This window comes from Suillus clintonianus, assembly GCF_016758775.1.
Source record: "Suillus clintonianus strain FC179 chromosome Unknown DEU56scaffold_1, whole genome shotgun sequence".
NCBI classification, from domain to species: domain Eukaryota; kingdom Fungi; phylum Basidiomycota; class Agaricomycetes; order Boletales; family Suillaceae; genus Suillus; species Suillus clintonianus.
In genome coordinates, this window is record NW_024539225.1 from 1,305,747 (window position 1) to 1,329,692 (window position 23,946).

The following is a 23,946-nucleotide window of genomic DNA, read 5'->3' on the forward strand; positions in this document are numbered from 1 at the left end:
CGCCAGTATACGTCCAGAGCTGAAGCTTATACATGTTAAATCGCGCCAGAAACTTTTCTATTATTGCGCACATCGGTAGTGTTAATCTTTCGTCTGTACGGTCTCTTCTAACTTCAACTCACAGACCATGGTAAATCGACCTTGGCAGATAGGTGGGCTTCTACGTAAAGTTGTTAAATTTCTTTACTAACAAGATATATCGCTGTAGGTTGTTAGAGGTATTATCGCTTCATCTGGCATAAACCTCGGTTCTCATGGTTTCAATTACCCAGCTCACTGGTACTATCCAAACGAAGTCAACGGGACTCAACCAGCAGGTTCTAGACAAGCTAAAAGTGGAACGCGAGCGGGGTATTACTGGTAGGTCATCTATGGATTTGCTTTTGTTGAAGATAATTTAGTTCGTGAAGTCAAGGCCCAGACAGCAAGGTATGTGACACATGTTCTGTTTTCAAAATGGCTGACCAATGAAGCTCCTCAGTATGATACACACCGTTCATGGGAAACAGCACTTGCTCAATCTCATTGACACCCCTGTAATCAAATAGTTCATAATTCGTGTTGACGAGGAACTTAGCACCATTTTGTTTCGCAGGGACATGTTGACTTTGCTTGGGAGGTTTCACGATCCTTGGCTGCGTGTCAAGGCGCTCTGCTACTGGTAGACTCCTCGCAAGGCGTTCAGGCGCAGTCGATTTCTGTCTTTCACATCGCCAAGGAACGAGGATTGAAGATCATCCCTGTCTTGACCAAGGTTAGATCTCGCTCAACTATTTAATATGGTATCATCTGACCGACTTTGCAGATAGACTTGCCCGCATCACAGCCAGAACGAATGGCCGCTCAACTCCAGTCAACTTTTGGCATTGACCCGAGCGAAATTCTCCATATATCTGCAAAAACTGGCCAAGGAGTAGAAGCAGTTCTAAGAGCTATCGTGGAACGCATACCACCTCCTTCTGGCAACATAAACTCCCCTCTCAAGGCTTTTATGTTTGACTCACTGTTCGTATATGTCTATTTTACTTCCCCTTCTGTGGTTCAAGTAGTGCTTTAGATATGATCGCTACAGGGGTGTCATTTCTCTCGTCAGCGTACAGGATGGTATCATTCAAAAAGGTTGGTTTATTTGCTGTTCACGCGTTACCCTCATCACTTAGTTGGCATGTAGGGGATAGGATTGCGTCTTGTCATACCCGAAAGAAATATGAGATCACTGAAGTCGGCGTGATGCATCCTGAAGAGGTGCCAACATCGAGTCTACAGCCTGGACAAGTTGGCTACATAGCGTGCAACATGAAAGAATCCTCTGAAGGTAGGATGACTGTCACCCTTCTCTGTTAGTCATATCCTGATCATTGCTCTCAGCTCATATCGGAGACACGCTCCATCGCGTCGGTGTGCTTGTTGAACCTATGCCTGGATTCCAGCCATCTAAGGCTATGGTTTGTTTCTAATATTGAATCTTCACTGGCGGTTCCTTATCTGGTCTAGGTCTATGCCGGTGTGTTCCCAGTGGATAGCAATGACTTCATCAAGCTCGAGGAATCTATCAAGAGGGCACGTTTTTACACTCGGATTCTTTTGCCTACTCTTACCCTTTCGTAGCTTACCCTGACGGACAGGAGCGTGACTATCCAACGCGAGTCCTCTACCGCATTGGGGCAAGGGTGTCGCCTTGGCTTCCTTGGGACATTACACATGGATGTTTTTCGACAGCGTCTTGAAGATGAATATGACGCAAACATAATAATAACTGCTCCAACTGTCCCATATAAAGGTATGTGACAACGCTAGCATCGTATTTGAGCAACACCTGAAGATCAGAAAAGTCGTATACAAGGACAAAACGATTATGATCAGCAATCCTACGGAGTTCCCAGACACATCAGACACATCTAGCAAAGTGAAACAAGTGCAAGAACCTGTCGTAAACGCGACTATCATTGTGCCTGAAGGTCAGTACTCCTTAAAATTGGCGCAAGTGATCTTGCTCATGTTTTAAATATCAGAGTACATGGGGGAGATGATGAACCTTTGCTTTGCGCACCGTGCCGAGAACCTTGACCACCGTTACCTGGATTCGGGAAGCACGTCAGAAGCGTCTGCGCGAACCATCTTGACGTGCACATTGCCCCTCAGTGAAATTGTCACAGATTTCTTTGATCAACTGAAGAGCCGGAGCTCAGGCTATGCCAGTTTTGAGTGAGCATTGCCAACATCAATAGGGACGATCACTGAAACATCCGTAGCTATGAAGATGGCGGGTACAAAGCTAGCGACCTCGCGAAGGTACGTATTGAAAGTATTTGCATCATACATCATACATTTCCCTGACATTATGTAGATGGTCTTCCTCCTCAATGGGAAACCAGTGGATGCACTCGCTCTTATAGTCCATCGATCGGCTCAACATGAAGTTGGCAGAATGTGGGTCAAGAAGCTTCGTGCGTGATGAAGTTTACCTTCCAATGTGCTGGCGCTGAAATTCATCGCAGATAAGGTGATCCCTCGTCAACTGTTCGAAGTTCCCATACAGGCTGCAATTGGCAAGAAAATTATTGCTCGCGAGACCTTATCAGCAATGCGTGCAGATGTCACCGCTGGGCTCTATGGAGGTGCATAAACAGATCTCCGAGATTCCCTGCCGCTCATGAAATTTATCGTATAGGTCACTACGAGCGCAAAATGAAACATTTGGAAAATCAAAAGGAGAGCAAGCGGAAGATGAAGCGCATTGGATCTGTTGACCTCCCCCAAGAAGCTTTCTTCGATATATTAAGCACCAAGAACAAGTGAACAGCTAGCAGTACGCTTAAGCGGAAGATAGATTGCGTCCGCAGCGCGCTTGGTCTACGTGACTCTGCTACAGTTCGTAATCCTCATCGTCATATGCCTCCTTGATAAGGCGATAGACTGACGATGGAGGGTGATCTCCACTATATAACGCGTTGAGGAGAGAATTAAACCCGCGTATAATAATTACTCACTCATTTGTAATAAATGCGTCGATCAACTCTGGTCGGACATAATCATAGAAGGGGTTGACCACATCAACCTTATCGACGAGGTTGCCTTCTTCGAATCCTAGCACACTACTTGGATCTGCGAAATCGAGCGCGCCATATTCATGATATAAATTCCATTGCGGGGTGAGTTTGAATTGTCCAGCACAAATAACAACCGGGGTACTGTGCGCTCTAGCTGCCGTGGCAGCAAGCAGTGATCCCGTTATCGCAAACATGCCACCATTGGCTAGTATTGCATGGGCGCCAAGCATGACTTTGTTGATGCGAGACATGAGTGCGTAGATAGATGAATCGGGCACAAGAACTGTTGAAATGCCAGCGGATGACAGAGATTGAGCCATATCATGTCCGCTGTATCTGTAATACAATGAGTAGGAGTCATAACAGGAAATACCAGGTACGGACGATGGTGCAGTATCCGCAACGATAACGGTATATTTCCGATAGGGTGCTGCAGCTTTAAGGAATGCTTCAACAGTACTCGACTTTCCGATGGTCAGGATTATCTCACTATCTGAAGTCAGCAACAAAGTAAATGGCCTTGGAAGAGAGAAAACTCACTCGGAATGTATATGATCTTTTGCATTTTTGGAGATATTATCGTATACTGTTTCTAGCTCATCCAGGACGTCCTGGATGGCTTCCATAAGAACAGGTTTAAGCGTTCGGGCAAATGCATCAGGATCATCCGCATCGTTCTCCTTCAACGTTCCGTGCGACTCAGTCAATGTCGTTTTTTGTGGAACATTCTGCTGCCGTGGTTGTCCCTGCAACACGAATTTTGCAATCGACAAGGAATCCTTTAATGTCGACACAACCGCAGTCCCTTGCGATGCAGTGTGATATTCCTCCCGGATATGATGTAGCACTTTCCGCACGGTGTTCCCAACCGTATGTTCTGACGATGATACAAGATGATGAGATGCCAAAACATACGGAACAGAAACAGAGGGGAACCTTTAGGTTGTGCTTCCACAAGCTTTCGTCCAACGGACCGGATAATTTCGACAAGTTGATCGATATTAGAGAATCGTGCTTTTGAGATAACCTGTCTCAGGACAAGAACGGTCTCGAGAGCAGTTTCGCGGGATCCTACAACTTGCCTGCCATTATATGTGATGTAGGGGTATGATCTGGGGTTTCAACTCACCGCCTCCGCAATCTAGATGCAAGGGTTTCAACAACTCGCTGGTTTGCGACACTCGATGGGTCAGTAGCCATAGCTTCTAGTTCTGTTCTTTGTGGACAGACGCCGGTGTGGATATCTGGGAAGTACTGGTCACTTGCAAGGATGCACTGGAAAAGACTTGCCACAGCAGAGTCGAGTCATACATACTTGCCGTAAGTGGCATGTTACACTGTACATACATCGTCTAAAATTCTGCCGTAAATTGGAAGAAGCTACTTAACCAACATCCACTCTATTTTTCTTCGCTCATACGGTTGCCAACTACACACAGAGATAATCCTATATGAGAGCCGATCAGCGAGGCTGATTTCTCATACTATGTGCCAGTCAAGCTTGTCAGCCCATTTTCCAGGGAGCAATTCCGATATCTGTTCTACATCTTTGTCGCCTCTCCCCGAGAGGCACTATATACTCTGTGAGCGCCGCGCAAATGAAGAAAGTTTTGGATACGCACAATGACGAGATCGGTATCTTTTGGCAGTGTTTTGGCAAGACGGACACCTTCCCAGATAGCATGTGATGACTCAAGAGCAGGAATGATACCCTCTAGCTGGGTGCAAAGTCGGAAGCCTCTGAGGGCCTCCTCATCCGTCGCGGCAACATACTCCGCTCTACCAGAGTCCTTGAGCCATGAATGCTCTGGCCCAACGCCGGGGTAATCAAGACCCGCGCTAACAGAATGTGTTTCGATGATCTGGCCAGCGGCCGACTGGAGAATGTATGTTCTCACACCGTGCAGTACACCAGGCTGTCCTTTCGAAAGGGTTGCACTGTGCCGATCGCCATCCAAGCCTTCACCGCCAGCCTCCACACCCACGAGCCTCACGTTCTTGTCGGGAATGAAGTCATAAAAGGTTCCAATAGCATTGCTCCCACCACCGACGCATGCAACGATGACGTCTGGGAGTTTTCCCTTGGCCTCTTTGAGCTGCGATTTGATCTCTCGCCCAATCACCTTTTGGAAGTCGCGCACAATCGTTGGGAATGGGTGTGGACCAATGCAGGAGCCGACAAGATAGTGTGTTGTAGAAAGGTTGGTCACCCAGTCGCGCATAGCTTCATTGACGGCATCCTTCAAAGTACGAGAACCTGACTCGACGGGTATAACCTAGGTGGAGGTCAATGTACGTAGGACAGCACAGGACAAAATAACAAACTTTGGCACCAAGCATGTTCATTCGGAAGACATTCAAGGCTTGGCGACGGACATCCTCTGCTCCCATGTAGACGACACACTCCATGTCAAATCGTGCACACACGGTAGCAGTTGCGACACCATGTTGACCAGCACCAGTCTCCGCGATGATGCGCGTCTTGCCTAAGCGACGAGCAAGCAGGATCTGATGAAGTGTCATTACACAAGCAAGGCATGAAAATTCAATCCTACCTGCCCGATGGCGTTGTTGATTTTGTGCGAGCCCGTATGATTCCTATAGTGTATTAGGATAATTGTGAATATTTTCGGCAAGCGACTCACAGATCTTCACGCTTTAGCCAAATCTGAGCGCCGCCAGCATGTTTCGTCAAGCTCTCTGCAAAGTAAAGCTTTGACGGGCGATTCATGTACCCGTAATAGCTCTCAAACTCCTCCCAGAACTTGGGGTCATTGATAGCCGAATTGTGAGCTTCCTCGAGTTCCACTAAACAATCGAAGAGCGCCTCAGGGACATACTGACCACCGAACTGACCAAAGCGTGCAGGAAGTAGGGCAGTTGCGGACGTCTTCAAAGCACTATTGGAAGGCGTTGAAGGTTTTGAAGCCAGCAGCGACCGCACGCGAGCAGGCTGCCCCTTCAAGCTGATCTCCAGGCAGTAGCTCTCAACATTTTGAGGTATTGAGTCGAGAGGTGCCTCCTTAATAATGCTCACGAGACGGCTACCGACAACGACACCATCTGCTCCAGCATCAGCGACAACGTCGAAATGAGCGCGCGTTGCAACACCGAAGCCGACCGCCAGTGGGACAGTCGTGTATTCTCGGATGCGTGCGATGATATCTGGGAGGGCAGCATTCATCGTCCCCAGAATAGAAGAGCCAGTTGTTCCCATCTTCACTATGGTCAGATACACATAGATTATCATCAAACGGGTCGTACCTTTGACACTACATATATGAAAGAGTCAGCAATGGACGAGAGAAATTGGATGCGATGCAAAGATGTTGATGGTGCTATGAGGGGGACATATGACATGCTGGGGATCAAAACAGATCAGTACAAAACGAGACGATCTCGATTAACATACTCTGCTTTTGTGCACTTGTCACGGAAGTTGATGGCCTCTTCAGGTGGAAGATCGACCATAATAAATCCGTTTGCACCAGCCTCACGAGCGTCTTGGATTGCCTTGTCCTCTCCATACGCGAGCATTGGATTATAATACCCTAGTGGAGATGACAGTCAATCTAGACGGTATGCACGCAGAGATGGATGCAGCATACCCATAAGAAGGACCGGTGCTTTCAATCCCTGGCTTCGAGCCTCTCGCAACATTCCAAGTACAGTGGCGTATTCAATATCATTTTTGAGAGCAACCTGTGTCGCGTCTATATCAAGTGATTGGCACATCGACAATCAAACGTACAGTATTGGTCTCTTGGATAGCTGGGCCATCTGCAATGGGGTCGGAGAAGGGAACACCAAGTTCGATTATGTCTGCCCCTCCAGATTCCATGGCCAGCAAGATAGGCACGGTGTCTTGTGTCCTTGGGTATCCTGCAGTGACGAAGGTCACTAATGCTGGTGTTCCCTGTGCAAGTCTTCAATTCGAGTACAAATTTCAGAGAAATTCAACTCACTTCCGCCTTTTTGGCATCGAATACAGCCTTGAGAGCGTCCATGGTAATGATATGTGGTAAAGGAGGCTGAAACGTAGGTGACTCGAGCGCAGGCTTCGCCTTTTAACATCCGTGATCGAGGATCTAAGCGATCACGTGACTGGGCGTCTTGATGATTCATGAAACGCCAAACCTCCTTGAAATACTTGCTCAAAATATGCATTTACGACAAATTTACGACGTTGTTTCCTATGATCAATGGATTGTGATGCACGACTAGTGACTACGGTGTCGGTCACTAGTGCTCGCGGTGTAATTCGCGGCTGGCTTCATCCTATCCTACTTAGCTTACATATGCATGGGCTTACATACGAACTTTATTTGAGCATCAGTACCATAGCGCTCCCTGCTTCCACCAAAAGATGCACTTTGATCTTAATTTCCCGGTCACTGCATCTGGACCCTCTTCTCAACCAAAGAAGAACAAAAACAAACAACCCCAGCAATCCTCGTCAACAGCTTTCACTCCTGCTCAGATAAAGGGAATCGAAGCTCGTCTGGACCTTCTTGAACATTGTCTGTTTACTTCGACCTGTGTATAGCCAGTGCTAATCGCATCGCAGTAGGATACACTGTGATTGCATTTAATCAAACGCTGAACAAGAAAATTGATCCAAAAACCCATGTCAACATTCTCGATGGACTCATTACACAGCTGAGGGCGAGGCCAGGGACGGTATTCTTGAAACGACTTACAATAGTTCTCGATAATGACAGCGAGAAAGGCTTTGGTTTGGTGAGTTAACTGCCTTCTATGGCCACGAGCTGCGTAACCATTTTGAATGCAAGACGAACGCAAACACCTCGCTTGTCGAGCCCTACGATGTGATCGCACTTCTGCCAACGACCTCCGCGACATTTTCACTAGCTTGCCTCACACACAGTCTTCCTTCACCACTAACTGCCCACATTATTTCCCTTCCTCTAACGCTCCCCCGACTGCCCTTTCAGTTGAAGCACACACTAGTCAGAACTGCCATAAAGAACGGCGCAGTTTTTGAAATCAACTATGCAGGAGCCATTGGCGGCGAAAGTGAAGCCAGTCTGTCGGCTTTCGGCGTCACTGATACAGGCGTGAGTGGCAAACGAAATTGGTGGGCTGCTGCACGAGAAGTCGTGCGGGTGACTAAGGGCAAAGCCATCGTTGTGAGTGGCGGAGTTGCCTCTGAGGCAGACTACAGAGGGCCAAAGGATATTGCAAATCTGTCAGTTTGTCACTTTTAATTATTGATCTTTTTCATGTTTTTGGTCGGCTTTCCTTTCAGGCTCACGCTGCTGGACCTGGCACAAAATCTGGCTCATGATACATCAGTTGCCGTACCTAAATCGCTCATCTTGCGTGCACGTAAGTTGTTTCATTAAAACACTTTCGTCAGCAGTCTGATGCTCCACTTCCTTTTGGAAACCTGACAGAGGCACGCAAAACCTATCGAGCTGTCCTATCAGAACCCAGGTTGGTGGTTCCGGGAGCTACCCAGGCAGCGCCTCCCACCCAACAGACCGAAGTTGGTGAGAACATGCGTGACAACGTGAATATCTCGCAATCATCGAGTCAATCATCTCCGAACCCAACCTTAACGCCGCTTCAAGCAGTCCCCCGTGATCCCCAGGGAAGCAAGAAGCGTACTTGCGACGAAGATGGTCTCGAATCTACGACAAACGGACATGTCAACAAAAAAATCAGAGAAGCTGCCAATACCAAAGGAGAGTTGCGAAGAAAAAAGAAGAAAGGGGGGAATAGAGAGAAAGCTGGTGCAGTCTAGCAATTGCCACATAATCGGTTCATATTATTCTACAGAACGTCATAGTCATCTGAGTGGTCCACGACCACCCATCATTTCTTCCTTTCCATGGCAAATGAGATGATCTGCGGTGACTACGTAGACAACTCAGGTCTTCTTCACCATCATCCATCCCACAATCCAGAGGACAAGCCAATGAGGGAGCCAGTGAAAGAATCCGAAAATACGGGACAAACCCCCAAGTGTCATATAACTTGGAGGACTAGGACTCAGCACTTTGGCAACAACACGGCGTGCAAATTCATCGGTGGGCATGCTCCCTTCGGATTGGCTGCCATTCAAGCGTTCGTACACCCGTTCGAAGTAAGGTTTGAAAATGGATGTGGAGGATAATTCAAGGGTGGCTGCCTGGTTAGCAGTGATATTCGACCGTACTTGGCCTGGTGCTACCAGCATCACTTTGACACCGAAGGGCTTGCATTCCATGGCCAGAACGTCACTGAGCGCACGAACCGCCGCCTTGGCTGCGCAGTATAATCCGTTCCATGGAGTAGGGCTATCAAGATAAGGTCAACTGCAAAATCGCATCATTCCACCGTACTCACATGTTTCCAGCAACTGACCCGATGTTGACGATAAGCCCTTGTTTGCGCTCCACCATGGAGGGTGCGACTGCCTGTGCAACCCGCAAGACAGAGAAAGTGTTGGTCTCAAAAGCCTTTCTAGCCTGGTCTAACGACACATCAAGCAACGGTCCTGCGAGAAAACGAACATATCAATCGGTTCATGGCTCGAGTCGACTTGACAAACCAATGGAAATAGCACCAGCATTGTTCACAAGGATATCGATTTTCCCCTGTTCATCCAGAATAGACTGCACGACGGATTTTACATCGTCATCGCTAGTCACATCCATGACACGCTTTTCCACCGGATGCTTGAAGCCGTCCATCTTCTCCAGTCTACGAGATGTGGCATACACGGTACATCCCTCCTCGGCAAAGCGCTCACATCTGTTATCATAAGCTCAAACTGGCTCGAGGTTATCGGAGGCAGTGGACTTACAAATAAAAGCCAATCCCGCCTCGTGAACAACCAGTCACTAGAACGACTTTTCGCGACATGAGTCTCAGATGAGGTAGTCTTCTCTAGCCAGACCTATCGAAGGAAGATAGTCGTTCCTTCGTATCAGATGAAGCATTCCACAGGTTGACTTGTGTATGTAATCCGGTAAATCCAATGGTCCAGAACTCCGTGATACCGTGATCTTGGTACATCAATACGGTCGTGTCAATAACAAATCCGACAAGTTGCTAATAACGAGGCCATCGCGGAGAAGAAGAAAGGGGATAAAGCCGATGCAGTCTAGCAATTGACGCGCATGATTGGTTCTTGGGTATTATCCTAAAGAACGTGTCTTTATCATCATAGTCATCCGAGTGATCCGCAACTGCCCACAATTTCTTTCATGGCAAATGCGATGGTACACGGTGGCTCACTGGCTACATAGATGTATCAGGTCTTCCTCCACACCATCCATGATCCAATAATCCAGAGGACAAGCCAACGAGGGAGCCAGTAGAAGAATTCGAAAAGACCCGACTTGCCCCCAAGTGACATATAACTTGGAGGGTTGGGACTCAGCACCTTTGCAACCACACGGCGTGCAAATTCATCGGTAGGCATGTTCCCTTTAGCTTGACTGCCACGCATGCGTTCGTATATCCGATCGAAGTAAGGCTCGTAGATGGACGTGGAGGATAATTCAAGGGTGGCTGCCTGGTTAGCAGTGATATTTGATTGAACCTGGCCTGGTGCTACCAACATCACTTTGACACCAAAAGGCTTGCATTCCATGGTCAGAACATCACTGAAGGCACGAACTGCCGCCTTGGCTGCACAGTATAATCCATTCCATGGAGTAGGGCTATCAAAACGGGGTCAGCTGCAAGATCGCATCATTGCACCGTGCTCACATATTTCCTACAAGTGACCCGATGTTGACGATAAGCCCTTGTTTGCGTTCCACCATGGAGGGTGCGACTGCCTGTGCAACCCGCAATGTTGAGAACGCGTTGGTCTCAAAGGCCATTCTAGCCTGATCTAAGGACACGTCAAGCAACGGTCCTGTGAGAAAACGAACATGTCAATCGGTTCACTGTAGCTCAGAAAGTTTTAACGGACCGATAGCAATAGCACCGGCATTATTCACAACGATGTCGATTTTCCCCTGCTCTTTGAGAATAGACTGTACGACGAGTTTTACATCGTCATCGCTGGTCACATCCATGGCACGCTTTTCCACTGGATACTTGAAGCCGTCCATCGTCTCTAGCCTACGAGACGTGGCATACACGGTACATAAATGCTCAGCAAAGCGCTCACATCTGTTGGTTATAAGTTGAAGTGCTCCAAATCCTCAGAGACGGTGGACTTACAAATAGAAGCCAATCCCGCCTTGTGAACAACCAGTTACTAGAACGACTTTTCGCGACATGGATCCCAAATGGCAGGCAGGGGTGTCGGCCTTCTCTCCTCTACTTACATATAAGTAGTCTCCCCTACACAGACTGAATAGAAGGAATATTTGGTAAATCTATTGGGCTGAAACTCCGTGTCCGACATATCATATCGTGATCTTGGTTGTCGTGGTCAGTTACGTATACTTCATTGTCTGAATAGGTTCCCTTTCCTCCAAGTTGCCCACAAGCGAGGAATTAAATGGGCGTGCGGCAGGGTGCATCCATCACGCAGCCGTACCGTGTACAAATAGCCCACATGTACGGTGGTCTGGCGGTAATTGAAAACTTGATTACGCGTTGTTGGGGCCGACCCTCGGTGTGCATTCAAACGGAAGTCTGCGAAGGCACAGGGCCAAAGAGGGCCAAAGGCGGCAAACCAGCTGAGGCTGTAATGCAAACCTAAGAATGACATAAATCTAAAATACAGCAAGATGTTTTAGCATCCAGAATTACAGGTGTAAACGCAACCCATCCTCTCCATCACGATGTTCAGAGCCCGGGAGGTATCCAAGTCGCGGTCATAAATCAATTTAGTTCCGTTGCGCCCCGTCAAATTTAACGATCTCGTCCACAAACCGCTCCCAGCGTTCCTCCCATTTAAACGTTGCACGCGCCTTTTCCTCGAGCGTGAGCATCGAGTACTGCATCCGAACATATCCAGTCATTACCTAGAACGGATCAGAGACAGAAATGCGCACCTGTATACTATCTCGTGCGATGTGCCCCAGCGTAAGTAGGCCAGTGATGTCGCTTGCTGCAAGGACCTGTAGATGCGAGTGCTTGAGTGACAATGAGAGAGTGAAATGAAGTGAAGCAAACCTGGAAAAAGTCAAAGCTCAAACCCATGTTCTGGAACAGTGATGGGTCATCTGAGCTCAGCGCAACTGGGACACCATGATTGATCAAGATTGGGAGAGGATGCATTGGCATCGATGCTGTCAGTCTCTACTCGAGCCTCACGCAATCAGTGTCCAGACAGGATGAGATGGAAGGGAGGCCAACGCACCAAAATCTCATTTGAAATCGGGCAGACCTCCAGCGCTACACCGCGCTCCCTACATATCGACATCAGCTTCGGGTGTTTCACAAGTGAGAACCCGTGTCCGATCCGCTTCGTCCCCAGCAGCAGTGCGTCGTACAGATTGTCATCTGCCATGGACCCATCACCAAGGGTTTCGCCCGCGTGAAATATGAACGGGATATGGTGGTGTTCGGGGAGTCCTTGTGAGCTTTGTAGGGTGCTGAAAGAAAGAAGCTGGGGGAGGTAGTCTTTGAGTGGGCGAAGAATATTTTCGTCCCCGACGAGGTCAAAACCTTTGGGAGTTGGTTGTTGGTTATGCCACGATGCAAAAGAAAGGTGAAGAAAAATTTGAAACATACCGGCGATGATATCAGGGAAAAGCTTCTTCATCTCTATACAGTCGTTGAGATACCACTCCAGCTCCTCAGGTTCGCAGTTCCGGATGACCGTGTATATGATCTATTGGCTTATAGGCCTTGAGACCCGACTCAAAAGATAATAAGCACCTTAGCACCGACAAACTCGTCGTCTCTTCCTTGTGCTCGTAGATCCCCATGGATTTCGCCCAGGACGTCCAGGAACATGCTCAGCCACTCTTTGTGTGGGACATTGTGCTCCCCGTCAGGACCAATCATGAACCTACCAGTATCCCGATCAAAAACCAAAAGCACGAGAGCAAGACTTACTTTGGGCTGAAGTTGATACGCGCCTCTATATAAGATACACCATCTGTAATGGTGTCCTCGAAGAATTGCCGGATGTATGCGCGCCAAATTGGGGCAAAGTATACCAAGGTCTGTGTACATCGATGAGTGTTGAATCTACCAACCCCCAAATATGGGTGCTTACACCTGTGAGCCTAGCAGCGCTACGGAATTTGTCCCATATCTTTGAGGGAATGATGAATGCATTCTTTTGCCTGACAAGATACAAAGTGGCACACCCTGATGTTATTATTATGCGTGACATATGCCTCGCCTGGGTTGATTGAGAGACAACTTGCGACCCAGCGGTCGAAGCCTTCTGTGCCACCCAAGGCAGCATCAAACTGCTCACGCGCACGGCGAAGGGGTATCCACTGGCCCGGTTTATAGGTCGGTAGACACAACGAGATGCACTGTGGAACGAAGCCGGGTGGGAGAGGACGAAATTCAATGTTGACAGATTTGATGGAGGCAGGCGTGACCTGTGCTGTTGCGCAAATATGGATTGAGGGGTGCTGCAAGGCAAGCGCAAGCAGGGTAGTGCTATTGACGGTAAGATCAAGATGTACGTGCAGCAGCGCGCCTTTGGGCATCTGTGATTTGACGCGTCATCAAAATAATGCGCCTAGCGGTGACTGAGATTTCTAAGTACCGAGAGATGGACGAACCTTGGTAATGATATTGAAGAGCTGGGTCTTAAGGATGATGTCCTTTCCTACGTAGTAAACTATCAGCTCACACTTTATATGTCAAGGACTTAAGTATACCAGTGAGGAACTCCATTCCCGGGAACGGATGAGGAACCTCGTCATGCTCTACTGCCCAGATCGACCTTGCCTCCTCCTCGCGAATGCGGCGTAAGATCACGTCTGCCTGTCGCGATTTTTCAGAGAAGCGCTCTCCATTGACCACATCAATGCGAAGAGCTCGATCATCTGCAATAAGCTGAGCTCGTTTGCTGTGGTACTCAAGAAGAGACATCGCAGATGTGGGTATCTGCTAGTTACGTAGCGGTGGGCTGAGCGTTGAATCGCTGTATAGTACCAAGAAGATAAGAATGACCAGGTAGGATCATGCTTATAGTCGGCGATGATCGATCACGTGAGTTGACAATGCTCACTTTGCACGTGACAAAGTCATTCTGAATTCAAGTCCTGGACGACGCTGTGCACGTTCTATAGCCACTCAACCACATCCTATCTGTCTACCAATCTAATGTCCTCGGGCGATGAAATGAGTAAATTTGGTCTTCATATCCTAGCTCAACTTAAACTGACGAGCGCACGTGAACATAGACGCATGGAAGACTACGACGCGTCCAAAGCCCCGTAAGAAGCAGCGCACCGTGTCCCCACAGCCGTCTACGTCTAAGCAACCAAGTAATAGCAGACTAATAACAGAATCATCCCCTTCCTGCCCTTCCTCTTCAGACGATATCGAGCTCATCGATCCGCCACCTAATCCACATCCGAGTACGGCCCGTTCACAGAAAAAGAAGGGACAGGGCAAGGCATCCGAAAGTCGCCCTAACGGTAAGGTCCCAGATAGCCGGTCAAAGTCTAAGCAAGAAAGTCAGCCAAGGGGGAAAGCACCAGAGAGTCAAGCAAAGGCAAAAGACAGTCACGTCAAACCAAAACTCGTCAAGCCTCCTGCCAAGAAGCTTCCCTTTCCAGATCCCATCACCGAAGACCCCTCAAACCATAGCGACCCAGAGCACGAGCATGAGAAACCACCCCTGAGCCCACGTATTCACAAGGAGCTTGAGCGGTGGCAGGCAAAGACAAAACATGTGCGTTTCATACCCTCCATTATTTGAATGGTAATGCTCATAAATCGATTAGTTGGAGCACCAGCGCGACAAACTCTCGCAGCAGCTCGAGGAACTCTTCCAGGTCCGCAAAACAGATGCTGAACAGGCTCTTGATGACCTTACGGCTCTATATGATAGTCGTTCAAAAAGTGAGTGCTACCAACTGGACGACATTCCAGCTCAATTGAGTCCTGTGCCTCTTCCTGCACTAAAACCATCCCTTCAGCACAAGAATCCATCATATCAGCCCTCCAGGCACAATTAGCTTCCCAGTCGCCCTTCTTCCGTTCATCTGAACTTCATTCCAATCCTCCGTCCAGGTCGACACACCCACCCCCCAATTCAAGCACTTCAAGCATTCCTCACTTCCTCACTCGCGCTACAGCTGATGCCGAACAGCGCTCGATGCAGGATGAGCTAGCACGCATGCGGGACGAACTCGTAGCTAAGGACGCAGTTGTCGAGGAGCGTGAAAGGCGAATTGCCGAGCTTCAGCAGAGTGGTATGTCTTTTTGCCGGATCTGAGTTGGTAGGTTCTTCCCGTGGTGACGCTCAATCGTTTGTGTATGCGCAGTGAAAGACATCCGTGTTGAACTTGATGCCGAGATTGCGCGCTCAAAGGAGCTTCTCGAGCGAAAACCACACCCCCACACCAAGACCTTCTCCACAGACACCGACCCAAAACACACCGCAGCCATCCGTTTCTATGAGGATTTTTCAAACCTCTTGGTCTTGAACATCAAATGGGAGCCGCGCGAGGGTGTGGAAGATGACATCTTGCATACGTGTGTTTATACACATGTCGCGACCGTGAAAGATGAAAACGATGGGTGGGAGCATGTCGAGAGGTGTAAGTTTTGTTCCTCTTTTTCGCCCTCCTTCCATGTGTGCCTACTGAAATCGATCCCCGACAATCAGCAATATCCTTCTCCCTCCGTGCCTACACCGAGTTGTCAGAGTCCGAAGACCCGGAAATGGACCGGCGCGTCAAATATACCCCTCTCGAGCTTGACAAACTGAGCGATGATTTCAAGGAACGCCTTGGCTTCCTTGCAAGCGGGTTTACGTTCCCGCACAAACAGGCTGCGCTATTTTTGGGGAGCATGGCGCGCCAGATGGAGACTGCCTTTGAGAGCGAGGTGGGCGAAGTAAGTGCGGTTGACGAACATGAGGAGAGGAGAGAGGAAATCCTTGTGGATGATCTTTAGTGTTGCGAGGAACGGGTATGCAGCGCAAAATATGGTGAGCCTCGGGTTCACAGATGCATCGATGTTTCTGAGTCGTTTGGTTTATGTACACTTTATATTACCCCTACGGCGATACCCGTCATGTATACTGACATTGCCATACATCAGCGTGTACGCTGTCATTACATTGGTTTTTGTAGATTCCTGATGACGACCACCTAGGAGGGCGTAAGTCATTTGACATGTGTTGCCATCAGATCGCTCGGTGCATTCATGTCCATCCCATTTCTTGAGTCCTAAACTACAAGGGAAATGGGAAGTCTTGTGACACAGAATCAAGAGATTCGTTTGGTACCGAAGGTAGCTTGAAGAACCCATGCGAAAAGCAATCCTTCTTGCCAAGTCACCTGGTCTTCTGGTCCCCTATGTTCTCGAGCCAAGTAGAGAACATGGTCATGGTTCCCCACAATGATGGGCGATCTTGTTACCCCGGACTGGTCCACAGACGGTAAAGAATTGAAGTTCCTGACTGTCCACCATGTTTATGGATGATATCGAGTTAGTCAGATTGGCCAGGACGTGCTTACCGCCCTACATGATAGACTCAAGGGCACCACAAAACCTGAGGCACATTATCGAATGCTAGGGCATGGGCTAACATAGTTGGAACGGAGCTCGCCTCCGTCAACTCTCCAGAATCACAGAGCCATAGCATGTCGTTCTGTGCTTGCAGGAAGGTCGGGTCCAAGCACCACTATGCCAACTTGCGCTTGTTGATATCCAGTGAAACACACAGTAAGAAGGAAAGATGTCTAAGTAATATTCAAAGCAATAGCAGTGACGGTATCGCGGAGTTTAAAATTTAAAGGATCAATGATTCAAGAAATCCACTGTCAGTTCAAAGAAAATTGACGCCATAGCTGCAATGGCCCGACCACCTCCTAGTGATCCTGTTTCAAGCGACGATGACGCTCCAGAAGCTGTTTCTCACTCTATTTCCAAACGAAATGCTAAGCGGGAGGAGAAAACCCTTCGTGACTTCGAGGCAGAAGAAAACGCGCGGAAGAAAACACACAACCGGGAGAGAGATCGGAAATTGAAGGAGCGAGCGGTTGTTACACGTCTGGGGAAGCCTTCAGATAATGCAGTACGGAAGGGAAAGCAGAAAGCTCCAAGGGAATCTAATGTTGAAAGTGACGGGTCCTCCGCTCAAGAGGACGAGACGCTTGAGGATAACACGTTGGAAATGCGAATGCGCCGCGCAATGGAGGATGCTGCTGCTGAGATAGGTGATGGAGAGGACGAGGACGGGGACGGTGAGCTAGGAAATCTGACAGACGAAGAAATGGATGGAGGATCAGACGACAGTGGAATGGACGAAGAGATGGCAGAGTTTGATGCTGAAAGCAGAGAAGAGGAGGAAGAGGAGGTAATGAATGGTAGCGAAGATGAATCATCTGACGAAGACCGGCCTCCCTTGAGGAAGTCGTCGACCAAGGGACAATATCTGGAAGATTCGCTTTTCGCGTCTGCATTTGCTTCGCAAAACGCGCATGCAGTGGCAGATATTACTGCAACCAAGTCACTACCAAAAGCGCAAATATCAAGGAAACGGCAGCGACAGCCATTCTCGCGCGCCAAAGACCTTCTTGTGGGGTGCGCACGTCAGTCGCTCTATTGTGAACTTCCTGACCGGTCCCCTACAGAACTCGTACTATCCGTACCCTACCCAATTCACTTGGATCCAGAGCCCGTTCAACAGCTCACACCATCCCATCACAAAAAATACGCAAATTTATCAATCAAAGCCTTGCTGTCAGAGGTCGGATGGCGTCTGCTAAAGCAAAAGCACGAGGATGGGAGAGACGGCCAGGTGAGTTGTGGTCTAATTTTGCTTTCACTCATGCGAACCAAAATTTAGCGAATGTCGGCGTAATGAAGTGGACTGGAGCGCCTTCTGGTTTTGTTCGCGATAAGCAATAATAATTTACACCTGCGAGTTCCGACGATAAAATTCAAAGACGAATCCTGGATGGTGATCGGTTAGGGCACCAGCTGCATTCGGAAATCGCTCGGGGTCGAATGCTGATGAAAGGGGATGTCGTTCCTTCACCCTGAGGTGGAAGACTTCTGATGAGAGTCATCACGACCTGCACTCCTTTTTTTTTAGACAAGCGATGTGTATTAGCAGCCACTGACTAAAGTCTAGTTCTACGCATACGCGCTATAGCGGGGCCCCGGTCCGAGGAGAAATGCATTTACGCACTCCCGCTATCTGCGGGGTGTGTGGGACTCTTTACTACAGCTGGAGGCCTTGACCATAGAGGGCCTGGGTGATATGACACCCACTAAAACCTCGAGGGCGATTGCCCAGTTATTTGGGATTTGCGTGTCTGTTTTGGTCACGTCTTTCCATGTTTGTGTAACGAGTTTTGTGAATTTGTTGGTACGGGTTTTTTCGTGCGGATATTCTGTCTAAGTGTGATCTGTTATATATTGATTATGTTGTTCCAGCGTTTCATTATGTCGATGCCGAAAGTTGTATGTGTCGAGCCATTTATCATTCGTCGCATCTCATGATCCATGTATTAGGTATGTTGATTCCGATATGAGTATTTGGAGTAGTCTTCAATGATGCACCTTTCAGGGCGAAACTTTCCATCTTGCCCCTGTTCATCGACGTTTTGTAGTTTGATATGTAGGTTGCCGCAGCCTAGTATGGTGCCTATTGTGAGTTGGGGCCATGCTACGTAGCCATTTCCCATATTGTTGTTTGAGCATTGTTCTGCAAATCTCACAACGTCTAGGTTACACATAGCCGCTCTTCTCTGTTTCACTTTTTTTGTGGCTATTGCTTGTGATATTGACAATAATTTTGTGCCTTGCAGGTTTCATTCAGTGGTATTTTTAGGTCAATTATGTCCTCAGTGGGCTTGTTGGCGCCTTCCATTGGAGAGATTGTCTTTTTTGAGCTTTGTTTTGCGGTTGTACTTGGGGTTGAGTTTTTCCAGGATCTCTTTCACTGTCATTGCACGTTTATGGGGGTTTTAGCACCTTCTGTTACAATCTCGTTTGCAGTGTTTGCATGCACAGTTTTGCGGGGGAAGTGGCATTTAGCGTTGGCTTCGTGCGGACCTCGCTGTAGGCTTATACTACAAGGGTCCCGGTACAAGTTTAGTGTACGAACAACCATTTTGCCGAATGCACACCTCTTGCGGTGGGTCGTCAAAACTTGATGCACCGGCTAGCCATAGCGTACAGGATGACGGTAAGACATCAAACTAGTGCCAACATCATCAAAGTGTGTGTTTTGGGCCCAACGCGTTGAAAGGGCTGAAGCTCTCGATGCGGCTCAGCTGGTCGAGCGACTCGCTAGCCTGGAGCCTGGAAGACTGTAGGCTAGAACTTGAAGCTTGAAGCCCTCGGATCCAGGCTCCGGCCGTGCTGCCACTAGTACTGCTGCGTCAACGTTTCAACAAGCGCACTCCGATTTGGTAGCCGTTCTTCGTTCCCATCATTGTATCGCAAGTACTGCTATTACTTTTACGTTCGAGCTGGACGAAATATTATCACCATTTGGACTTCCGTCATGATATGGAAAGCTCCATCATGATCTTCCGATTCGTGACAGTACTTGACCATGTAAATAATAGACACGTCCACTGTCCGCCTTCTTCCCTTCCCATATTTTCATTTTGCTGTCATTATGAAGGCCCCGTACCATCGCTGTCGGACCTGTTCACGGGCTGAGTGTTGATCCAGGCCACTTCCTCTGTTCCTTTACATGTGCTGTTGAAAATTCCTGTACCACTGGCACCGTCGGTACATTTCGACCTCTTACCTAACCAACTATGGCACTGCCAGCCAGCCAATCGCTTATGTGCAAGTACAGGAGAACGGCTGCCTTCCTTCGACCGGTCTACAGGTACAAGAATTACCGAGTAGTGCGGTGCTGCATTATCTCCAACGCAGCCTGATTTCAACGGTTGGTCTTCGCTGTTCTTCCATGCATCCTTTTCCACTGGATTACTGAAGGCCTTTTCATAGACGCCTTGGCCCTTGGTATACAATGCCTTCTTTTGTCTTCGATGTATTTGTTGTTTATTTTCCACTTGCTTTTCCATCGCACAGCGTCCCAACAGCAATATAAATATAACCTCTACGGGCCATGCAGTGTGGCATTGAGGGCACGCCACTCGGTCTGGATGGATTACTGCTACCGGCCAGTGTGGCAAGCGAGAGTTATTACAATAGTTCACTACTGGACCCTCCACACTCACCTACGCCACAAGGGAAATCGTTTATAAAGCCATCGAATTCATGGAAACCACCATATCCCAATTCTTCCCCAATGTCTTCCTCAATACTTGCTGCTTACTTACAGAGACGCGAGGAGCTTATCGCATCGGATCGCGCGTTGCGAATTGACCATTCTCGTACGAAATACACCCCGACTGAGCTAAAGGCAGATGGAGTCGTGCGCTCCATCCGTGCTAAAGAAGCTGTCGATGTTTGGGGAGGTAAACACGAAGGTGTCCCTCACCCATACCCAGGGATGGAGTTCCTGAATGGTACGATGCTCGTCGTATCACACCTTGCCCTTCCTCTCACATCTGCGTACAGCCAAGGATATTATTTTAAAGACAGAACTCTTCAAAATAGTGTCAAAAGTAAGCATAGCAAATAACCGTACTTCCCGTCACCGATCATCTTGGCCGCGGCTTCCCTATAGATGCCAAAGGGCGGGCTATTGCATGTGCATCAGAACGCCTCGGTAGAGGCCAGAGTGTTGCTTGATCTGGCACTGGGTCATCCCGCGATACATATTCGCACTTCCAAGTCGGGCCCGTTGAATGCGTCCTCTCTCGAAACTGTGTTGCCCGATATCCGGCCGATTCCTGTGGAACTGTATCCTTCCGCTGACGCAATTGGCATCACTGATGCTTCATACACTAATGGCTGGGTTCCGATCAAGAGGGCACGAGAGCTGTTCGATCCTGCACTAGGCGGCCCCACTGGGTTTGATAAGTGGGTACTTAGTGCCTTTATGATCAACCCCAGTGATGCGTTTGAGACGTACAATACGCCGACGAAAGTGAGCTCTATATTCGACCTGCTGAACATATCCTTAATACGAGGGACTCGCAGATCTGGATGAAGTTTGCGAGTACCTTTCATGTGACCGATGTGAGCCGGTGGCGTGCTGAAAGTCAAGATATGGGCCTGTACTGATGAACCTTAGCCCATCATCCGATTCGTGCCGATTCAAAAGGAATATTTGCGGATGAGCATTCGCTCTTCGATCGACGATGGCATCTCGTACATGGAGTTACGAACTAATTTTTACACGAAGTGAGTCGGAAGGACATACAGTCGTGATCGAGATACCTGACATTTCGTCAGTTACATACTTGCAGAGGACGCGAAGACCAAGCTTGATTTACGTGAACTACTCTTGATATTCCGAGAGGTCTCGGACGAAATAAAAGCGGAAATGAAGGCGAAAGGTCGGGAAGATGAGTTCGCCGGATTGAAGGTCAGCTTGGTCTCGGTTGAAGCGCTACTCAAGCTCTGACTGATTCTTTTTCCTAGATTATCTATAATACCCTGAGAATGGTTTCACCCGATCAATTGGCAGTAGCACTGGATCAGTGCAGCCAACTCAAGCAGGAATTCCCAGACCTTATTGCTGGCAAGTTTTGTTGGAAGTCAGCGAACCCAGCTCTGATAGTTTTATCTGCCAGGATTTGATCTCGTGGGCCACGAAGATGGGGCGGAGTGCAAACCGCTGATTGATTACGCAGAGCAGCTTCTGAATTTCGCCGAGCAGCATCCAGATATCCCATTTATCTTTCATGCTGGTGAAACTCTAGGCGATGGCAATGCAGCGGACATGAACCTGTATGATGCTATTCTGCTTGGAACAAGGCGTATCGGACACGGGTTAGGTGCATTGTAAAATATAAAGCGCTCGCTAACTTATTATTGCACAGTTTCTCGCTAGCTAAGCATCCTAAATTAATGGAAATCTGTCGAGAGAAGAAAATAGCAATTGAAGTCTGCCCTATATCGTGAGTGACTCGTACAAGCAGACACTTCCAGTTTATCTCAATCATTCAATAGAAATGAAGTGCTGGTAGGGTTTTCTATATACTGCCTTCGAGCCTACGTTGACTTATCAAATGATAGCGTCTTACCTCATCGATGCTTATGCACCCCCTCCCAATAATCATGAACCAAGGCATTCCGGTGGTATTGTCCTCTGACGATCCTGCGATGTTCAATAGTATGGGGTTGTCCTTTGATTTCTTCCAGGTGACCTCTTCCTTGTTTGTCTGTTATTGGAACAACACTCATCGATCGTTTACAGGTACTAGTAGCAAGTGAACTTACGGGACTCCTTGCTCTTGGCGAAATGGCCCGTGACAGCATTACTGTGAGTCCTGCTCTTGTGCTTGTCTCTTGCATTGTGTAATATTTTCTGGGTAGTATTCCATGCTTGATGAAGAGAGTAAGAAGGCAGCTATGGATGCATGGCAAAGACGGTGGACCAAATTTATAGAAGAGGTCGCGAAGATAGAGGTCGCGAAGATGTTTCCATGAAACTTTGGCTCTCGGATTCAAAGAAATACCCAAACATAGATCAGAGGATGTAGTATATATACGTGAACTTGTCAAAAACTGTGCAAATCCTGTCTGATGATGATAACTTAGGGGCTGCATTTCCAACCTCAACCTAGCAATCAGTGCAGATACTACTTATCATCGTGCCCTCGCGAACGTAATATCCTAACATATTGAACCCTTACCGTTTTGCCGGTCTCATATAATCATCCGCTGGTCCAGGGGCTGCATAACACTTATTTCAGCGGTAAAGCGCCAGTCAATGGTGGCATATCTAGCATTCCGAATGCCATCACCATACGTCCATCACGTTTGCCGCTCACCAACCCTGAACATGATCATACTGTCTCGAGTGATCCCAGTTGGCGGCCGTCAATCGATTCTGCTTGTATTTTTTCGTGGAGAGTAATTAGGATGAAAACGCTGGTGGCAGCGTCTCACTTTATTTTGAAGGGTGGTTTTACAGTTGCAGCCTTCACTGCAGTGGTATACGATTGAGGTGAGAAAAATAATACACATCGAAGACACCTGTGTATGCATCCAAGGCCAAAAAGTCGGCACTGCACTAACAATTCTTATAGTGAGAGTCTCACTATCGGCATCAACATACTACATAGGCATGTCCTCACAGTTGCTCTGGTCTGTCACGTTTCTTCTGAACCTCGACCACCTGTCCGATGCTCCGTAGCCTGGAATATGGCTCCGTTTTGAGTTTTGTCGTGTCAAAATGGATTTGAATGAGATAATAGGATTTAGCAAACCGATGACTTTGTACAGGAATTAGCCGTCCACTGGCACGGCCGGAACTGTTCTTGCGACTAGCCCTAACTTGCCCAAGTCCCTCTAGGTCCATCTGCGCTTGATACTGCATTTGAGTTGCGGATCAAATACCTGATGGCCGGTCCATCTATGACGCTTGCCTCAAATGGAATAGTTGCGCGCAGTGATAGGCTGTTGCAGCCTCCTCGCGGATCTTGGTCGAAAGTCTGAGTCATTCGGTCACCGGCTCTTCTCTGAAATCCTGGAATTCGTAACAAGTGTGCCCGCAGTGGAACCCAATTCCCTTGACAAGGGCTAGTCCATAACGAAACCCTACGCTAGGAGCAGTGCCTGCCTGCCCGGACTCTGAACAATATTGAGAAGTCAACGTGAATGCAGAACGTCAGGGATGGTACTTGTTCAAAGGTGTGCAAGTGTGCAACACCTAATTCCGGAAGGCCAGAAAGCGTACGTGTGTGATACCTTCCACTGGCATATCGGCGTAGCGCATTGAAGCCCGGAG

General features: G+C 48.3%; 11 protein-coding genes across 11 annotated transcripts; 6 read left to right on the plus strand and 5 right to left on the minus strand.

The window, feature by feature from the left end:
• Window positions 1-254: 254 nt before the first annotated feature.
• Window positions 255-2,799, plus strand: DEU56DRAFT_867482 (GTP-binding protein lepa C-terminus-domain-containing protein; the record flags this gene model as incomplete). Its single annotated transcript, XM_041355429.1, has 15 exons — window positions 255-364; window positions 482-536; window positions 596-754; window positions 806-1,005; window positions 1,058-1,119; window positions 1,172-1,315; window positions 1,369-1,445; window positions 1,495-1,560; window positions 1,609-1,780; window positions 1,833-1,958; window positions 2,013-2,205; window positions 2,253-2,292; window positions 2,348-2,447; window positions 2,499-2,618; window positions 2,672-2,799. 15 exons carry the CDS (start codon window positions 255-257, stop codon window positions 2,797-2,799), a joined length of 1,752 nt encoding a protein of 583 aa, XP_041215922.1.
• Window positions 2,800-2,866: 67 nt separating this feature from the next.
• On the minus strand, window positions 2,867-4,250 carry DEU56DRAFT_723036 (uncharacterized protein; the record flags this gene model as incomplete). Its single annotated transcript, XM_041347754.1, has 6 exons — window positions 2,867-2,939; window positions 2,991-3,386; window positions 3,435-3,539; window positions 3,591-3,927; window positions 3,987-4,132; window positions 4,180-4,250. 6 exons carry the CDS (start codon window positions 4,248-4,250, stop codon window positions 2,867-2,869), a joined length of 1,128 nt encoding a protein of 375 aa, XP_041215923.1.
• Window positions 4,251-4,343: 93 nt separating this feature from the next.
• Window positions 4,344-7,097, minus strand: DEU56DRAFT_764863 (tryptophan synthase beta subunit-like PLP-dependent enzyme). Its single transcript, XM_041350944.1, has 9 exons — window positions 7,016-7,097; window positions 6,802-6,966; window positions 6,659-6,752; window positions 6,463-6,601; window positions 6,315-6,411; window positions 5,696-6,267; window positions 5,606-5,648; window positions 5,376-5,558; window positions 4,344-5,326 (listed from the first exon to the last, which is right to left on the minus strand). The coding sequence occupies exons 1-9, from the start codon at window positions 7,055-7,057 to the stop codon at window positions 4,592-4,594; spliced, it is 2,070 nt and encodes a 689-aa protein (XP_041215924.1). The 5' UTR covers window positions 7,058-7,097; the 3' UTR covers window positions 4,344-4,591.
• A 319-nt stretch (window positions 7,098-7,416) lies between these two features.
• DEU56DRAFT_721829 (RNase P subunit p30-domain-containing protein) lies at window positions 7,417-8,817 on the plus strand (the record flags this gene model as incomplete). Its single annotated transcript, XM_041347706.1, has 5 exons — window positions 7,417-7,570; window positions 7,618-7,790; window positions 7,844-8,259; window positions 8,320-8,399; window positions 8,468-8,817. The coding sequence occupies 5 exons, from the start codon at window positions 7,417-7,419 to the stop codon at window positions 8,815-8,817; spliced, it is 1,173 nt and encodes a 390-aa protein (XP_041215925.1).
• Window positions 8,818-8,943: 126 nt separating this feature from the next.
• DEU56DRAFT_722600 (uncharacterized protein) lies at window positions 8,944-9,920 on the minus strand (the record flags this gene model as incomplete). The annotated part of the gene is made up of 4 exons (XM_041347738.1): window positions 8,944-9,352; window positions 9,402-9,552; window positions 9,598-9,809; window positions 9,862-9,920. 4 exons carry the CDS (start codon window positions 9,918-9,920, stop codon window positions 8,944-8,946), a joined length of 831 nt encoding a protein of 276 aa, XP_041215926.1.
• Window positions 9,921-10,243: 323 nt separating this feature from the next.
• DEU56DRAFT_22233 (uncharacterized protein) lies at window positions 10,244-11,543 on the minus strand. The gene is made up of 4 exons (XM_041345139.1): window positions 11,235-11,543; window positions 10,981-11,183; window positions 10,773-10,923; window positions 10,244-10,723 (listed from the first exon to the last, which is right to left on the minus strand). Exons 1-4 carry the CDS (start codon window positions 11,291-11,293, stop codon window positions 10,312-10,314), a joined length of 825 nt encoding a protein of 274 aa, XP_041215927.1. The 5' UTR covers window positions 11,294-11,543; the 3' UTR covers window positions 10,244-10,311.
• Window positions 11,544-11,667: 124 nt separating this feature from the next.
• On the minus strand, window positions 11,668-14,101 carry DEU56DRAFT_22208 (Metallo-dependent hydrolase). Its single transcript, XM_041345135.1, has 11 exons — window positions 13,811-14,101; window positions 13,712-13,758; window positions 13,283-13,636; window positions 13,189-13,227; window positions 13,026-13,135; window positions 12,846-12,978; window positions 12,699-12,798; window positions 12,325-12,632; window positions 12,138-12,263; window positions 12,017-12,082; window positions 11,668-11,959 (listed from the first exon to the last, which is right to left on the minus strand). Exons 1-11 carry the CDS (start codon window positions 14,022-14,024, stop codon window positions 11,849-11,851), a joined length of 1,608 nt encoding a protein of 535 aa, XP_041215928.1. The 5' UTR covers window positions 14,025-14,101; the 3' UTR covers window positions 11,668-11,848.
• Window positions 14,102-14,186: 85 nt separating this feature from the next.
• On the plus strand, window positions 14,187-16,256 carry DEU56DRAFT_764884 (uncharacterized protein). The gene is made up of 6 exons (XM_041350945.1): window positions 14,187-14,280; window positions 14,339-14,832; window positions 14,885-15,002; window positions 15,080-15,355; window positions 15,428-15,703; window positions 15,772-16,256. Exons 1-6 carry the CDS (start codon window positions 14,259-14,261, stop codon window positions 16,059-16,061), a joined length of 1,476 nt encoding a protein of 491 aa, XP_041215929.1. The 5' UTR covers window positions 14,187-14,258; the 3' UTR covers window positions 16,062-16,256.
• Window positions 16,257-16,908: 652 nt separating this feature from the next.
• DEU56DRAFT_764887 (uncharacterized protein) lies at window positions 16,909-18,282 on the plus strand. The gene is made up of 2 exons (XM_041350946.1): window positions 16,909-17,696; window positions 17,747-18,282. Exons 1-2 carry the CDS (start codon window positions 16,966-16,968, stop codon window positions 18,021-18,023), a joined length of 1,008 nt encoding a protein of 335 aa, XP_041215930.1. The 5' UTR covers window positions 16,909-16,965; the 3' UTR covers window positions 18,024-18,282.
• Window positions 18,270-19,455, plus strand: DEU56DRAFT_22430 (uncharacterized protein). The gene is made up of 4 exons (XM_041345151.1): window positions 18,270-18,486; window positions 18,555-18,632; window positions 18,688-18,770; window positions 18,929-19,455. The coding sequence occupies exons 2-4, from the start codon at window positions 18,584-18,586 to the stop codon at window positions 19,274-19,276; spliced, it is 480 nt and encodes a 159-aa protein (XP_041215931.1). The 5' UTR covers window positions 18,270-18,486; window positions 18,555-18,583; the 3' UTR covers window positions 19,277-19,455.
• Window positions 19,456-19,895: 440 nt separating this feature from the next.
• DEU56DRAFT_764895 (Metallo-dependent hydrolase) lies at window positions 19,896-22,815 on the plus strand. Its single transcript, XM_041350947.1, has 15 exons — window positions 19,896-20,025; window positions 20,088-20,102; window positions 20,172-20,611; window positions 20,664-20,710; window positions 20,773-21,135; window positions 21,189-21,227; window positions 21,283-21,392; window positions 21,444-21,576; window positions 21,633-21,732; window positions 21,785-21,983; window positions 22,034-22,111; window positions 22,164-22,176; window positions 22,230-22,355; window positions 22,411-22,476; window positions 22,530-22,815. Exons 3-15 carry the CDS (start codon window positions 20,209-20,211, stop codon window positions 22,641-22,643), a joined length of 1,791 nt encoding a protein of 596 aa, XP_041215932.1. The 5' UTR covers window positions 19,896-20,025; window positions 20,088-20,102; window positions 20,172-20,208; the 3' UTR covers window positions 22,644-22,815.
• The last annotated feature ends 1,131 nt before the right edge of the window (window positions 22,816-23,946 follow it).

Bases quoted from the DNA above. Each gene is read 5' to 3' on its own strand.
- DEU56DRAFT_22430 (XM_041345151.1), top strand. From the start codon at position 18,584: ATGTGTCGAGCCATTTATCATTCGTCGCATCTCATGATCCATGTATTA. The intron at 18,633-18,687 runs GTATGTTGATTC...TGCACCTTTCAG, and splicing joins TCTCATGATCCATGTATTAG to GGCGAAACTTTCCATCTTGC. The intron at 18,771-18,928 runs GTGAGTTGGGGC...TGTGCCTTGCAG, and splicing joins AGCCTAGTATGGTGCCTATT to GTTTCATTCAGTGGTATTTT.
- DEU56DRAFT_22208 (XM_041345135.1), bottom strand. From the start codon at position 14,024: ATGTCTCTTCTTGAGTACCACAGCAAACGAGCTCAGCTTATTGCAGAT. The intron at 13,136-13,188 runs GTAAGCACCCAT...CGATGTACACAG, and splicing joins GCGCTGCTAGGCTCACAGGT to ACCTTGGTATACTTTGCCCC. The intron at 12,633-12,698 runs GTATGTTTCAAA...CAACTCCCAAAG, and splicing joins TTTCCCTGATATCATCGCCG to GTTTTGACCTCGTCGGGGAC.
- DEU56DRAFT_764887 (XM_041350946.1), top strand. From the start codon at position 16,966: ATGGCCCGACCACCTCCTAGTGATCCTGTTTCAAGCGACGATGACGCT. The intron at 17,697-17,746 runs GTGCGCACGTCA...GGTCCCCTACAG, and splicing joins GCCAAAGACCTTCTTGTGGG to AACTCGTACTATCCGTACCC.
- DEU56DRAFT_764884 (XM_041350945.1), top strand. From the start codon at position 14,259: ATGTCCTCGGGCGATGAAATGA. The intron at 15,003-15,079 runs GTGAGTGCTACC...CCATCCCTTCAG, and splicing joins ATATGATAGTCGTTCAAAAA to CACAAGAATCCATCATATCA. The intron at 15,704-15,771 runs GTAAGTTTTGTT...CCCGACAATCAG, and splicing joins GTGGGAGCATGTCGAGAGGT to CAATATCCTTCTCCCTCCGT.
- DEU56DRAFT_764863 (XM_041350944.1), bottom strand. From the start codon at position 7,057: ATGGACGCTCTCAAGGCTGTATTCGATGCCAAAAAGGCGGAA. The intron at 6,753-6,801 runs GTACGTTTGATT...GACGCGACACAG, and splicing joins CTATCCAAGAGACCAATACT to GTTGCTCTCAAAAATGATAT. The intron at 5,559-5,605 runs GTAGGATTGAAT...ACACTTCATCAG, and splicing joins TCAACAACGCCATCGGGCAG to ATCCTGCTTGCTCGTCGCTT.
- DEU56DRAFT_22233 (XM_041345139.1), bottom strand. From the start codon at position 11,293: ATGTCGCGAAAAGTCGTTCTAGTAACTGGTTGTTCACAAGGCGGGATT. The intron at 11,184-11,234 runs GTAAGTCCACCG...TATAACCAACAG, and splicing joins GGCGGGATTGGCTTCTATTT to ATGTGAGCGCTTTGCTGAGC. The intron at 10,724-10,772 runs GTGAGCACGGTG...CCGTTTTGATAG, and splicing joins GGGTCACTTGTAGGAAATAT to CCCTACTCCATGGAATGGAT.
- DEU56DRAFT_764895 (XM_041350947.1), top strand. From the start codon at position 20,209: ATGCAGTGTGGCATTGAGGGCACGCCACTCGGTCTGGATGGATTACTG. The intron at 21,984-22,033 runs GTTAGGTGCATT...ATTATTGCACAG, and splicing joins ACAAGGCGTATCGGACACGG to TTTCTCGCTAGCTAAGCATC. The intron at 22,356-22,410 runs GTGACCTCTTCC...GATCGTTTACAG, and splicing joins TGTCCTTTGATTTCTTCCAG to GTACTAGTAGCAAGTGAACT.